The following is a 15716-nucleotide window of genomic DNA, read 5'->3' on the forward strand; positions in this document are numbered from 1 at the left end:
AGCTGCTTTTATACCCAATCATGGCACCCACCTGTTCCCAATTAGCCTGTTGACCTGTGGGATGTTCCAAATAAGTGTTTGATGAACATTCCTCAACTTTCTCAGTCTTTTTTGCCACACGTGCCAACTTTTTGGACACATGTCGAAGGCATCAAATTCCAAATGAGCTAATGTTTGCAAAAAATAACAAAGTCTACCAGTTCGAACGTTAAGTATCTTGTCTTTGCAGTGTATTCAATTGAAAATAGGTTTAAAAGGTTTTGCCAATCATTGTATTCTGGTTTTATTTACGATTTACACAACGTGCCAACTGGGTTTTGTAAATAGTTTACAATATATATGTTCATGTGTGATTTAAAAGAAGATAAAAGTATTTTCTTAGAAAACAAAAATATTGAATTGGGTTAATAATTGGAAAAGTTTAAAAGCAACTCCTTAAATTCCGTTTCGATGTTTGTAATAATCTTAGGGAGGTTTTTGAGGTCTGAAAATAATTAATAACTATGCAAAAGAAAACAATCGTGCATTTTTGTAGTCATTATTTGCAGCATTTTAATGGCATTTAATTAATCACATCTGGTTTGTTTGGATTTTCTTTGAAGAGGTTTTTTTTCTCTCATTTGAGCAGGCTTCATCAGTTTATGCTCACAGACTTACCACAGCTCTACTGCAGTCTGAGAGCCTGGTGCCGGATCCAACATATTTATCCAGTACAAGAAAAGGCATGTCCCAACAAAAATGGTTTCACTCTAATGCGATGCAAAACTTGTTGGAGCATGCGCCCTCTTGCAGAGGATGAATACTTAGGGCAGGGGTTGGCAACCCAAAATGTTGAAAGGGCCATATTGGACCAAAAAAAAAAGTCTGGAGTCGTAAAAAATTAAGAGCCTTCTATAAGTGTTATAATGAAGTCAACACATGATGTAAGTGTCTATATTAGCTTTATTAGCCTACTTTCCAAATGACTTTAAAAGTCTTATATACGTGTTATAATGAAGTCAACACATGATATAAGTGTCCATATTAGCTATAGCAGCCTACTATCAAAATGACTTTAAAAGTCTGACAAACTATGTTTCCATATGAGTTGGGAAATTGTGTTAGATGTAAATATAAAAGGAATACAATGATTTGCAAATCCTTTTCAACCCATATTCAGTTGAATATGCTACAAAGACAACATATTTGATGTTCAAACTGATAAACTTTTTTTTTTTTGCAAATAATCATTAACTTTAGAATTTGATGCTAGCAACACGTGACAAAGAAGTTGGGAAAGGTGGCAATAAATACTGATAAAGTTGAGGAATGCTCTTCAAACACTTATTTGGAACATCCCACAGGTGAACAGGCAAATTGGGAACAGGTGGGTGCCATGATTGGGTATAAAAGTAGATTCCATGAAATGCTCAGTCATTCACAAACAAGGATGGGGCGAGGGTCACCACTTTGTCAACAAATGCGTGAGCAAATTGTTGAACAGTTTAAGAAAAACCTTTCTCAACCAGCTATTGCAAAGAATTTAGGGATTTCACCATCTACGGTCCGTAATATCATCAAAGGGTTCAGAGAATCTGGAAAAATCACTGCACGTAAGCAGCTAAGCCCGTGACCTTCGATCCCTCAGGCTGTACTGCATCAACAAGCGACATTAGTGTGTAAAGGATATCACCACATGGGCTTAGGAACACTTCAGAAACCCACTGTCAGTAACTACAGTTGGTCGCTACATCTGTAAGTGCAAGTTAAAACTCTCCTATGCAAGGCGAAAACCGTTTATCAACAACACCCAGAAACGCCGTCGGCTTTGCTGGGCCTGAGCTCATCTAAGATGGACTGATACAAAGTGGAAAGGTGTTCTGTGGTCTGACGAGTCCACATTTCAAATTGTTTTTGGAAACTGTGGACGTTGTGTCCTCCAGACCAAAGAGGAACAGAACCATCCGGATTGTTATAGGCGCAAAGTTGAAAAGCCAGCATCTGTGATGGTATGGGGGTGTATTAGTGCCCAAGACATGGGTAACTTACACATCTGTGAAGGCGCCATTAATGCTGAAAGGTACATACAGGTTTTGGAGCAACATATGTTGCCTTCCAAGCAACGTTACCATGGACGCCCCGGCTTATTTCAGCAAGACAATGCCAAGCCACGTGTTACATCAATGTGGATTCATAGTAAAAGAGTGCGGGTACTAGACTGGCCTGCCTGTAGTCCAGACCTGTCTCCCATTGAAAATGTGTGGCGCATTATGAAGCCTAAAATACCACAACGGAGACCCCCGGACTGTTGAACAACTCCAAAAAGATAACATTTACATAATAAAAATCAACTACAGGCTTCCCAAATGCTGTAATAAATTAAGCATGATGAGTTGACTTGAAACTGTTTAAATGTTGCACTTTTTATATGTAGATAAAAATTTTGGGATTTTATTTAATCTGAGCAACAATTTGATGCAGTTTAATGTTGATTAACGTGGGCAGAATTATTATAGTGTTCCCAATGTTAAAAGGATAAAGCCATTGTTTACAAATTTGGTAAATGAATAACCAAAAAATTTATATTTTGTTGTTTTCTTACTGTACCGAAAATGAACCGAACCGTGAGCTCTAAACCGAGGTACGTACCGAACCGAAATTTTTGTGTACCGTTACACCCTTAGATATTTACAATAGTGCTTCGTAAATAAAGCCAGTTCCAAGCTTTGTGGACTCAATGATGTCACCATTTATGGCGCTTTGCCGGATTGAAACAACAAGTACAAGCACAGATTCTATTCTTCCACTAACTTGTACAAATCTTCAAATACCAGAGATCTACACCATCCAGGGCAACGCTCAAGGCAGCCCGTGCTACCTTCCCTTCCTGTACGATGGACAGTGGTTTCACAGCTGCACCAGCATCGGCCGCGAGGACGGCCACTTGTGGTGCGCCACCACATACGACTACGCTGCAGACGAGCGTTGGGGCTTCTGTCCCGTCATGAGTGAGACCTCCCTCCCGAGTCGATGTCTAATTCTGATTGCCCGGGATGACTTTTGCTTGAATTGTCCTTTTTTTCTGTCGCATCAGGCGGCGGCTGCGAGACGTTCTGGGACACGGACCCCCTGACAGACAGCTGCTACCAGTTTAACTTCCAGGCCACGTTGTCGTGGAACGAGGCCCGTATTAGCTGCCAGCAGCAGGGGGCCGACCTTCTCAGCATCACCAAGCTGCACGAGCAGACCTACATCAACGGTAACTTTTATACCAGTTCACTCTTTTAATCGCCAGATCGATGAAAAAAAATGTGCCAGGAGGACGACGCCCACTTTTTGGATGTCATTGTTTTTGACTAATTGTTTCCAGACTTGAACTCATTTGGACTATTTTATGAAATGGTATTACCACCATCAGTAAATTTCCATTTACACTGACTCGTGGAATTTTTACACTTATAATACTTAATACTGTAAAGAGGCATAGTTAAAAAAAAAAATAAAAATACAATTTAAAAAATAAATATATATATATATATAGAGAGAGATAGTTTTAGTTAATCAACACTCTTAACTTTGATTATTTTTCAAAAATGTGGAACATTATTATACATTTAGTAGATATTTAAACACATTTTAAACAGCAAACTCTTTTTGTTCTTCTTTTCTATTACACATATATGATGAAGTTATTTAAATCCTAGTATAATCTTAATATATTATTAGTATATTATTTTGAGTTTTCAATTTTGACTATTATTATAATATTTTTTATTAAAAATAATGAGATATGCAGTATATATACTGTATAACATTTAACAGGAAACATTATTATTATTATTATTATTATTATTATTATTATTAAAATGATTACCATTGTTATTTCATCAGTGATAACAAATATATGATGACATGAATTAAATCCTCATATGATAATATTTGAGCAATAAATGAATAAAAGAAAAAAAAAGTATACCTATTCACACTTGCTATTGATATATATTTTTTGGAGAATCCTCTGGTTCTTTGGCCTTAAAATGATACAGTAGTCTATTTTGAAAATATATATTTTTATATTATTTATTTACTCTCTCAACCCAAATTTTTTTTTAAATAAATTTACAAAAAAATAAAAAAATAAAATATAAATAAAAAAAATAAAATAATAAAAGAAATAAATATAATGAAATATAATAAAAATAAAAATGTACAATTAATGCTTTTGCATTAATAATATCATGTTATCATTTCAACAATAATCAAATAATGATTAATTATTGATATAACAAATTATGTAAGAAAACTTTAATTGCCTGTTATTTAAAAACAATTGCCAGACCACAAATAAATTGAACAGCAGTATGATTATCACTGTTATTATTTAATTTATTTTTGAGGTGGCGACTTGTCCAGGGTGTAACCCCGCCTTCCGCCCGAATGCAGCTGAGATAGGCTCCAGCACCCCCCGCGACCCCAAAAGGGACAAGCGGTAGAAAATGAATGGATGGATGAATGGATTATTTCATTTATAGTACAAAATATATGAAGAAGTGATTTAAATCCTAATATGATAATATTCACGAAAAAAAATAATATATACTTATTTACATGTGCTATTGATATACCGGTATATATATATTTTGGAGAATGATTTGATTATTTGGCCTTAAAATGGTACGGTACTCTATTTTGAAAATATATATTTTATTATGATATTTATTATGTATTTACTCTCTCAACCAAAAAAATATTTTCTAATTAAATACATATATTAAATTTGTTTTACAATTAATACCATTACAACAATGATAATAATACTAATATTTTATTATCATTTAATCCATAGTTAGACAATGATTAAATAATTATATCCAAAAATTATATGATAAAACCTTAACTGGCTGTTATTTAAAAAAAAAAAAAAAGAAGCCAGACCCATATAAAATTACACAACAATATGATTATCACTTATATTAATATTTGATCAATAATACAAAATATATGATGATGTGATTTAAATCCTAATATGATAATTTTCAAGAATAAAATTCATACAAGAAAGACAAATATATCTATTCACACCTGCTATTGGTTTATATTTTTTGTAGAATAATTTGGTTCCTTGGCCTTAAAATACAGTAGCACAGTGGTTCTCAAACCTTTTTCACCAAGTATCACCTCATAAAAAACTTAATGACCAACATTAAAATACAGTAACGTAGTAGGCCAAAGCATTCATTAAAACAAGGCAGAGGTTTTATTTAACAAGTATATTTAATATTTTTGGCCACTCCAACATTACACACAATTTGAACAATAACACTGTGTTTGAATATAGGAATATAAAACAGTGTACTTTAATCAAGTGATTATTGGGCGTGCGTACCACGCACTAGTGGTACATGTACCACAGTTTGAGAATCACTCTCGTTGTCCATCCATCCATTTTCCACCGCTTGTCCCTTTTGGGGTGGCGTGGGTGCTGGAGCCTATCTCAGTTACATTCTATTTTGAATATATATTTTTAATATTTACTCTCTCAACAAAATTAAATTGATGTATTTTGAAAAGTGTACAGTTAAAGTTAACGTACCAATGATTGTCACACAGACACTAGGTGTGGCGAAATTATTCTCTGCATTTGACCCATCACCCTTGATCACCCCCTGGGAGGTGAGGGGAGCAGTGGGCAGCAGCAGTGGCCGCGCCCGGGAATCATTTTTGGTGATTTAACCCTCAATTCCATACTATTATAATAATAATAATAATAATAATAATATTGTATTATCATCATGACATTCATAATTACATAATGATATACAACTATTAATATGAGCACTTTAACTGGCTGTTTAAAAAAAAAAAAAAAATTATTCATTTGATAGGGAAATCATAATACAGGTACTGAGAAAACACTTTCACCTCACTCTCACCGCCCCCCAAAATTAAAAAAAAATACTAATACAAAAAAATTACAAAAAAACACAGTCGGTAATATTTTGTAATTTGAAAAATAATTTCCAAAACCAAAAATAACAAAATCCATCACAAATTGTATTTAGTTTATTACTATTAGTCATACAATTACAGTGCTTGTTTCTCATGGTGAAGTCTTCCAATTCGGGTTTGTTGCCTAAAAAAATTGAATAAAGTACCGTATTTTCCGCACTATAAGGCGCACCGGATTATAAGGCGCACCTTCAATGAATGGCCTGTTTTAAAACTTTGTTCATATATAAAGCGCACTGCATTATAAGACGCATAGAATAGACGCTACAGTAGAGGCTGGGGTTGCGAGACCTGTTGTGGCTCAATATTGGTCCATATATAAGGCGCACCGGATTATAAGGCTCACTGTCGGCTTTTGAGAAAATTGGAGGTTTTTAGGTGCGCCTTATAGTGCGGAAAATACGGTACCTTGAAAAAAGACATGACAAGTTGAACTTTTGCTTTGCGAAGGCTTTTTGACAGGCTACAGTGCCGCCTTGTGGCTCGGCCTCAATGACCTGGACATCAACGGCGGCTGGCAGTGGCCTGACTCCTCGCCGCTCAAATACATCAACTGGGAACCAGGTATCGAAATATGTTGAAATATCTTCGCTTCAGGAACATTTGCCTCAGTGATGTTCTCCTCCTCTCTTGTAGAACAACCAAACCACGAAGACGAGGAGAACTGCGTGGTGATCAGGACAGAGTCGTCGGGTCGTTGGCAAAATCGCGACTGTTCCGACGCCCTTCCGTACGTGTGCAAGAAGAGGCCCAACGCCACCCTGGACCCTTTCACCACTGGTCAGACCGAGTCCACTCCTGGTACCCTACTGTACGAACCCACAGCTCTAGAACCTGAGCCGTGGTCTTCGGTGTCCTCGCAGACTCGTGGGCCGACGACGAGAAGTACGAGTGCGACGTGGGCTGGCAGGCCTTCCAGGCGGGCTGCTACAAGATGACCGCGGAGAAGAGCGACTGGGAGGCGGCGCTCAAGACGTGCCAGAAGTTGGAGGGCAACCTGGCCAGCATCCACACGCTGCCCGAGTTGGAGTTCATCTTGCGCAACATCAAGAAAGGTCAGTTTCAAAATGATCTGTGGACAGAAAAGAATAGAATACAACTTTATCGTCAATGCACTGAAAAAGTACCCCGTAACTCCGTAACCATATTTTTCGGACTCAAAACTCCCTAATGTACGGAATAATTTTGGTTGTGCTTACTGACCTCAAAGCTATTTTATTTGGTACATGGTGTAATGATTAGTGTTAAAAGTAGATGGCAGTCACACACAAGAGATATGTGTAGACTGCAATATGACTCAAGTAAACAACACAAACATTTTATATGTTCCATTGAAAATATAGAACATTATACACAGCGCTCAAAAATCTATCAAAAATGTTTTAGTACGACTTTGATAAGCTATGAAACCGCACCGCTTGATGGATTGTACTGTGCTTCAACATAAGAGTATTATTATGGTGTGTGTATAAGATAAGACATATTATCTGGTGTTTTGTTTCACAATATTATGCAAAAGAGACTTTTCTTACCTTCTGGTACTTGCTGATCTGGGATCTGCATAAGTCCTGAAAATTTGCGCGCGCCCGCATTTGTAGTCCGTGCCGACTTTGTAGTCGATAAGCTTCTTCTTCTTCTCTATCTTCTTGTTATGGGACATTTATCCTCCGCTGTTGCCATTTCTAATATAAAGTAGTGTAAAGTTCTTACTTATATCTGTCAGTAAACTCGCCATGAAAGTGCTAAAACATACCGGTGTAGTGAGTTTACATTATTCACCCAAGGAACTTTAGTTAGTAGAGTGTTCCGGTCGGACGGTTTTTCATGGGACACATTTCCGGTGTTGAATGTCATTAAAACAGTTAGCTCCGTCTTTTTTATACTCCGAAAAATACGGTTCTTCACATCAAATATTCCACTTTAACATTTTTTGAGGAAAATAATTCAAACTTTATGTGTTTGCCGTATAAAAAACTAAGTTTTCTTTGACAAAAGAAACAAACAAACGAAAAAACATCAATAAATAATAAAAACTTACAATCGACAGATAGATCTGAAGTCGACCCAGAGATTAAAGTATTGAAAGTAAAAAAAAAAAATATATGTCAACTTATTTTTTAACACTAGTGGGCCTTTTTGGATCCCTGAGAATTTTAGTGAGATTAATTTTTAAAAACTGTCATTGGTCAAAAAATAATAATGAATTAAAATTCTATGTTGTTACGAATTACTGACCTATTTAAGACTCAAATTACTTCACATCAAATATTCCACTTTGTAATATTTTGTGTGGGAAATAGTGCATATTTTTTGTTTTTGCCATATAAAAACAATGTTTTCTTTGACAAAAATAGCATAAAAACAAATAATAAAAAAAAAACCACTTAAAAAAAAAAACCCCAAAAAAACTTATACTCGATGGGTAGATCTTAAGTCAATCCAGAGATTGAAGTATTAAAAATAAAAAAATATATGTATGACTTATTTTTAACATGTTTATGAGTGGTTTTCCTTCTTTATTACCGTATTTTTCGGACTATAAGTCGCAGTTTTTTCATAGTGCGACTTATATATGTTTTTTTCCTTTTTTATTATGCATTTTCGGCAGGTGCGACTTATACTCCGAAAAATACGGTATGTTTTTTCGGCTGGTGCGACTTATACTCCGGAGCGACTTATACTCCGAAAAATACGGTAGTTGGTTTTACGTTTCGAACAAAATAAATAATAATATGACTGATTTTGACAAAAGAACCACCATTACATGTTATGTACACCACAAGGAAGTGTTTTTAATTTAGATTAAAAAAAAATAAAATAATATGACCCTATAATCCGGTGCGCCTTTTGTATGAAAATAAACCTGACTAAAACCGCTTATCGGTAGTGCGCCTTATAATCCGGTGCGCCCCATGGTCCGGAAAATACGGTAAGTTCTTATTGTGAGACCACAAAAATCCTCAACATTTGTATTAATTTTTTATTACAATGTAATATAACTTCAATGTCATTGCACTTAAAAAGTACAAGGAAAAAAAAAAAAATGATGTTTTTATGAACTTCACAAGATGGCAGTAGTTGCATTTAAAGTATGATGAGCTTCATCTAGCTCTGCATGCACTTTAAAATGTGGGCTCTTGGTGTTAAAGCCATGCATGTTACACTAAGCCACACAGGAGTTTAACATCAACTCATCAGCACTATTAATGCTGACTGAGCAGTTTGCTATTACAACTTTGGTTCTGCTGCCGCTGTGTTGTACGTATTCATGAATAACCGTGTGGTGTGCTTACAGAAAAGTTGAAGGCTGTATGGGCCACTTTGTTCTTTTTTTTGTCCATTCGAGATCCCTTAAACCAGTGTTTTTCAACCTTTTTTGAGCCAAGGCACATTTTTTTCATTAAAAAAAAAACGTTGGCACACCACCAGCAGAAAGGGTTAAAAAATGAAACTCCACCAGGTTGTCGTGCCTTATTTTGAGTTTGTTGTTGTTTCCTGTGTGTAGTGCTTTAGTTCCTGTCTTGCGCTGTTATTTTGGTGACCCTTCCTGTTTTGTTGGTGTTCTCCTGTAGCAGTTTCACGCCTTCCTTTGAGTGCTATTGCCCGCACCTGCTTTGTTTTCGCAATCAAGACTATTTAAGTTGTGCATACGCTATCCTTCTTTGTGGGGACGTTGTTGATTGTCATGTCATGTATGGATGTGCTTTGTGGACGCCATCTGCTCCCCACGCTGTAAGTTTTTGCTGTCGTCCAGCATTCTGTTTTTGTTTTACATTGTAGCCAGTTCAGTTTTACTTTGGTTTTGCATAGCCATCCCTATGCTTCAGTGCCTTTTGTTAATTTTTGGTTTAAGCGTTACATATCTTTTTACCTGCACGCTGTCTCCCACTGTGCTCTGCATATTGGGATCAAGATATACCATCCTTGACGCGTTCCAACTTCTACAAAGCAATGAACTACCTGCTGCCACCTACTGATATGGAGTTTTACATGGTTTTCCTACAAGCTCTACTAGACAACGGCACATTATTATAATTATTGCTTTGCAAAAAATATTTTTTGGACCAATTAGGTGAAGTTGCATAATTTCCCACGGCACACCAGACAATATCTCTAGTGTGCCGCGGCACAGTGGTTGAAAAACACTGCCTTAAACCACATGGCAGTTATTATTAGTTTCTTTTATTATTTCCTGTCCAGCGCTCTTTATTTTCCTCCCACATCCTGTTTGCCTCCATTTGCATTTTTTGTACATCAACGCTGTACATTTGCTTGTTTTACGCTTCATTATGCCTGTTTTCCAGGTGCACACTTTTGTTTTTGTGTTGCCTGCCTTTCCTTAATTAAGGAGGCTTTTTTTCTGCACTTGCCTGCCGTCTCTGCATACGCACACCGAAACATAACAGAAACTAAAATGATGTAGCTCAATCAACTCTTATTTTTATTGTTATTATTAGAGATGTCCGATAATGGCTTTTTTGCCGATATCCGATATTCCGATATTGTCCAACTCTTAATTACCGATTCCGATATCAACCGATACCAATATATACAGTTGTGGAATTAACACATTATTATGCCTAATTTTGTTTTGATGCCCCGCTGGATGCATTAAACAATGTAACAAGGTTTTCCAAAATAAATCAACTCAAGTTATGGAAAAAAATGCCAACATGGCACTGCCATATTTATTATTGAAATCAAAAAGTGCATTATTTTTTTTAACATGCCTCAAAACAGCAGCTTGGAATTTGGGACATGCTCTCCCTGAGAGAGCACGAAGAGGTTGAGGTGGGCGGGTTTGAGGTGGGGGGGGGGGGGGGGGGGGGGCGGGATATCGGGTATCAGGGTATATTGTAGCATCCCGGAAGAGTTAGTGCTGCAAGGGTTTTTGGGTATTTGTTCTGTTGTGTTACGGTGCGGATGTTCTCCCGAAATGTGTTTGTCATTCTTGTTTGGTGTGGGTTCACAGTGTGGCGCATATTTGTAACAGTGTTAAAGTTGTTTATACGGCCACCCTCAGTGTGACCTGTATGGCCGTTGACCAAGTATGCCTTGCATTGTGAAAAGCCATAGATATTATGTGATTGGGCCGGCACGCAAAGGCAGTGCCTTTAAGGTTTATTGGCGCTCTGTACTTATCCCTACGTCCGTGTATACAGCGGAGTTTTAAAAAGTCATAAATTTTACTTTTTGAAACCGATACCGATAATTTTGAAACCGATACCGATAATTTCCGATATTACATTTTAAAGCATTTATCGACCGATAATATCGGCAGTCCGATATTATCGGACATCTCTAGTTATTATTTATTGTGTGAATGCCCAAGCTTTCACACATAAAAGATCCTACACCAAAAAAAATCATCTATTTATTACTATTCCGCCGCAAAAGTTTGCCGGAGGCCACAGCCCGCAGTTCTCATCCGATTAGAATCATACGAGTTTCAAAACGTTTGGGTCGATGGGGAATCGTGAGCTCCTCCAAAAAATATATGAAAAAATATCCCAGATTACCCAGAACTCCCATTTTTTCGGGTCATTTTTCCCATTGAAAATGAATGGGCCATTTTTCAAACTTGCACAATTCCCACATTTTTTTTTTTTCCCCAACTTTTTTTATTGGCATTTTCAAATAGACAGAAAAAAGTCCAAGTCGAAACAGTACAATTTTAAAGTCAGTAAATTATTCACACCCTTTCCCTTAAAACCCAAACCACCCACCCAAACTCCCACCCCACTCAGGTCCCACCAACGAGGGACAAATGGCACAATTATATAACAAGTAAGACGACAAAGACAGACACATTCTCACACACACACACACACACACACACATACGAGGCCAGAGACAGACAGACGGGCTGAAAAGGAGAGAGAGGGAGAAAAAAAATAAATATATATATATATATATAAATATATAATAATAATAATAAAATAAAAATAAAAATGTAATAATAATAATATATAATAAAATAAAAATAGAATAAAATAATACTAATAAATAAAAGGGAGATTATTCCTCATCTGCGTCTGGGCATAGGTCAAGAGAGTTGACATACAGCAAAAAAGGACTCCATGCAATTCCCACATTTTTAAACCGATTCGAACCGTTCCACCAGGGGCGGGCCGTGCGGTTCTCACCTAGGCCTTCAGTGATGTCCTACTTAGTCCGGCTTCACCTCTCAAAATACCATAATTTGTGTCACCACATGGACACGGCTGGAGATACTATACAGAAACACACTTACTGTGTATTGGAACCCCTCAACAGTGTACAAAAGGGTCTATTTTTCAGCGCATTTAGCATTCAATAAACCCGCTTCAGCCATTAAAACATATCTTACGTGGTACTGTCAACATTAAAATAATTGTATAAAACAAATGAAACATGAAAAAAATAAAGAAATAAAATATTTGAACTCACAATTTGCCAATGTGATTGCCTGCCAAAAAACTGATTTCCTTCGCTGGAGCGCGCACCGCTCGCAAAACCTGCATTGTTTGGCTATTTTGTGTTTTTCTTTGTTTTTCAAACCAAAGCATGTTTATTTTGTCTGAAGAATGTGTCGCTGGCCAACCAAAAAAAAACGAGCTGCGGGCCGCAAATGACCCCCGTGCCACGCTTTGGGCACCCCTGTCTTAGAGAGATTCGTTTTCACCGGCCACTTTCTCATGCACTCCAAATGATTTTCAAAGTAAAAAAAACAAAAAACACTGGTCATGTACTGTACATAATAATTTTCACATCTACCAAATAAACACAGTATCTTTTTTTAGGCCCTGGTATATTTGGAACATTTACGGTAACACAAATGGTTGTGTTGCCCATTAGAGCGACATTAGAGACGTGTGTAGTTGTGTAAGTGTCACTTTGGAATGTCGGTCCCACGCAGACGCTCCAAGCTGCGGTTGCTGCGGTAACCATGTTTAGCACATCCCAAATTTCTCGTCCTTTCTCCCTCCAAATACACCCTTGACATTCCCCTCTGAGCACCTTCTTCTCTCTGCTCTTGTGTGTTTGTGTGTACATGTTTGTGTCTGTTCCAAACCGACACATCCACATTTGCGTCCCCCCCCCGTCAGACACGGAGCAGCTGTGGATCGGCCTCCACGACACGGCCATGCAGATGGACTTCCAGTGGAGCGACCACACGCCTGTCATCTTCACCCACTGGCACCCCTTTGAACCCAACAACTTCCGCAACACCCAGGAGGACTGTGTCTCCATGTGGGGAGTTGTGAGTGACCCTTGACCCCTCGCCCCCACCAACACACTCCCCTGTGTGTGTGTGCGCGTATGTAACAATTGTTTGCGTGTGTCTTCTGCTAGTCGGGTCGCTGGGATGACAGCCCATGTAACATAACGCTGCCCGCCATCTGCAAGAAGGCCGCCACGAAGAGTGACGGCAAACCTCGACTGCAAGATTGCAAACAAGTAATGTACCTTTTTATTTTTATTTTTTTATTATTTTTTTTTTATAAACTTTAACCTTTTGACCTAAATTATGTCATAACAGATCTCGTGCTTCAATATAAAGAAGCATGTGATTCGTCCCAGCCAATGAGGAAACAAAGGTTCTGATAAAAATTGTATTTAAGCTGCAGGACGCTGCGTTATGTTCCAGTAGGTGACGCTGCGTTACACTACGATTGAGTCGAAAGGAAACAAAAAAGAAGATAGAAAAGGAAACAATGATCTTTTAGAAGTAAAGTTAAAGTTAAAGTACCAATGATTGTCACACACACACACACACGAGGTGTGGCGAAATTATTCTCTGCATTTGACCCATCACCATACTGCCAACCCTCCCGAATTTTCCGGGAGACTCCCGAAATTCAGCGGCTCTCCCGAAAACCTCCCGGGACAAATATTCTCCCGAAAATCTCCCGATTTTCAGCCGGAGCTGGAGGCCACGCCCCCTCCAGCTCCATGCGGACCTGAGTGAGGACAGCCTTTTTTCACGAGGACAGCAGGGTGACAAGAAGTAAATCATCCAGACTAGAGATAAATTGTGTTATTATGTTTATCTTACCTAAAAATACATATATTTATTAATTACAATTAAAATAAACTAAATACATTTTTACTATATTTAGCTAAAAACATCAAAATTAATTGTATTTTATTTGTATTTTTTCTGACACTTATTACGTCCAGCCTTAGAATTATACATTAAAATAAACATATTTGAAATAATTAATTTAAAATGATCATAATAATTCATTTAAAATGACCATATTTAATTATTAAAATAATTGCTTGTTTATCAACAACTTTAGCATTTTATTTATTACATTTTGAAGCTCTCAGAAGCCAAGTTATGTTATATTCCTTAAGATTTATTTATGCAAGTTTGAAGTATCAGTTATCTAAACACAGTTTTGTTACCATATTTTCAGGATGTGTATATATATATATATATATATATATATATATATACCGTATTTTCCGCACTATAAGGTGCACGGAAAAACCTCCCAATTTTCTCAAAAGCTGACAGTGCGCCTTATAATCCGGTGCGCTTTATATATGGACCAATATTGAGCCACAACAGGTCTCGCAACTACGGGATGTATAACATAACCCCAGCCTCTACTGTAGCTTCTATTATATGCGCCTTATAATGCGGTGCGCCTTATATATGAACACAGTTTTAAAATAGGCCATTCATTGAAGGTGCGCCTTATAATGCGGAAAATACGGTATGTATGAAATACTTGACTTGGTGAATTCTAGCTGTCAATATACTCCTCCCCTCTTAACCACGCCCACAACCACACCCCCGCCCCCAAACACCCCCCCCCCCCCACTATTTGCGATTTACACAACGTGCCAACTTCACTGGTTTTGGGTTTTGTAGACCCATGTGACCTCTCCCAGCCAATCAGGAAAGAAAGCTTCTGATGAAATAATTAAATTAATGAATAATAATTAGGGATGTCTGATAATATCGGACTGCCGATATTATCGGCCGATAAATGCTTTAAAATGTAATATCAGAAATTATCGGTATCGGTTTCAAAATTATCGGTATAGCTTTCAAAAAGTAAAATTTATGACTTTTAAAAACGCCGCTGTGTACACGGACGTAGGGAGAAGTACAGAGCGCCAATAAACCATTAAAGGCACTTCCTTCGCATGCCGGCCCAGTCACATAATATCTACGGCTTTTCACACACACGAGTGAATGCAAAGCATACTTGGTCATCAGCCATACAGGTCAGACTGAGGGTGGCCGTATAAACAACTTTAACACTGTTACAAATATGCGCCACACTGTGAACCCACACCAAACAAGAATGACAAACACATTTCGGGAGAACATCCGCACCGTAACACAACATAAACACAACAGAACAAATACCCAGAACCCCTTGCAGCACTAACTCTTCCGGGACGCTACAATATACACCCCCGCCTCCCCCAACCCCGCCCACCTCAACCTCCTCATGCTCTCTCAGGGAGAGCACGTCTCAAATTCCAAGCTGCTGTTTTGAGGCATGTTAAAAAAATAAAAAAAATATGGCAGTGCCATGTTGGCATTTTTTTCCATAACTTGAGTTGATTTATTTTGGAAAACCTTGTTACATTGTTTAATGCATCCAGCGGGGCATCACAACAAAATTAGGCATAATAATGTGTTAATTCCCCGACTGTATATATCGGTATCGGTTGATATCGGAATCGGTAATTAAGAGTTGGACAATATCGGATATCGGCAA

General features: G+C 37.6%; 1 protein-coding gene across 2 annotated transcripts in view; it reads left to right on the forward strand.

The window, feature by feature from the left end:
- Nucleotides 1-15716, forward strand: part of mrc2 (mannose receptor, C-type 2) — a 101565-nt gene that overhangs the window by 33581 nt on the left and 52268 nt on the right. For both annotated transcript variants that reach the window (XM_061981888.2, XM_061981887.1), the window contains exons 3-9: nucleotides 2814-2987; nucleotides 3074-3238; nucleotides 6439-6552; nucleotides 6625-6768; nucleotides 6852-7043; nucleotides 13077-13231; nucleotides 13324-13428. In XM_061981888.2, coding sequence (XP_061837872.2) covers nucleotides 2814-2987; nucleotides 3074-3238; nucleotides 6439-6552; nucleotides 6625-6768; nucleotides 6852-7043; nucleotides 13077-13231; nucleotides 13324-13428 — 1049 coding nt within the window. The remainder of the gene's footprint in view (nucleotides 1-2813; nucleotides 2988-3073; nucleotides 3239-6438; nucleotides 6553-6624; nucleotides 6769-6851; nucleotides 7044-13076; nucleotides 13232-13323; nucleotides 13429-15716) is intronic.

The sequence above is a fragment of the Nerophis lumbriciformis genome, linkage group LG24, assembly GCF_033978685.3.
Source record: "Nerophis lumbriciformis linkage group LG24, RoL_Nlum_v2.1, whole genome shotgun sequence".
NCBI classification, from domain to species: Eukaryota; Metazoa; Chordata; class Actinopteri; order Syngnathiformes; family Syngnathidae; genus Nerophis; species Nerophis lumbriciformis.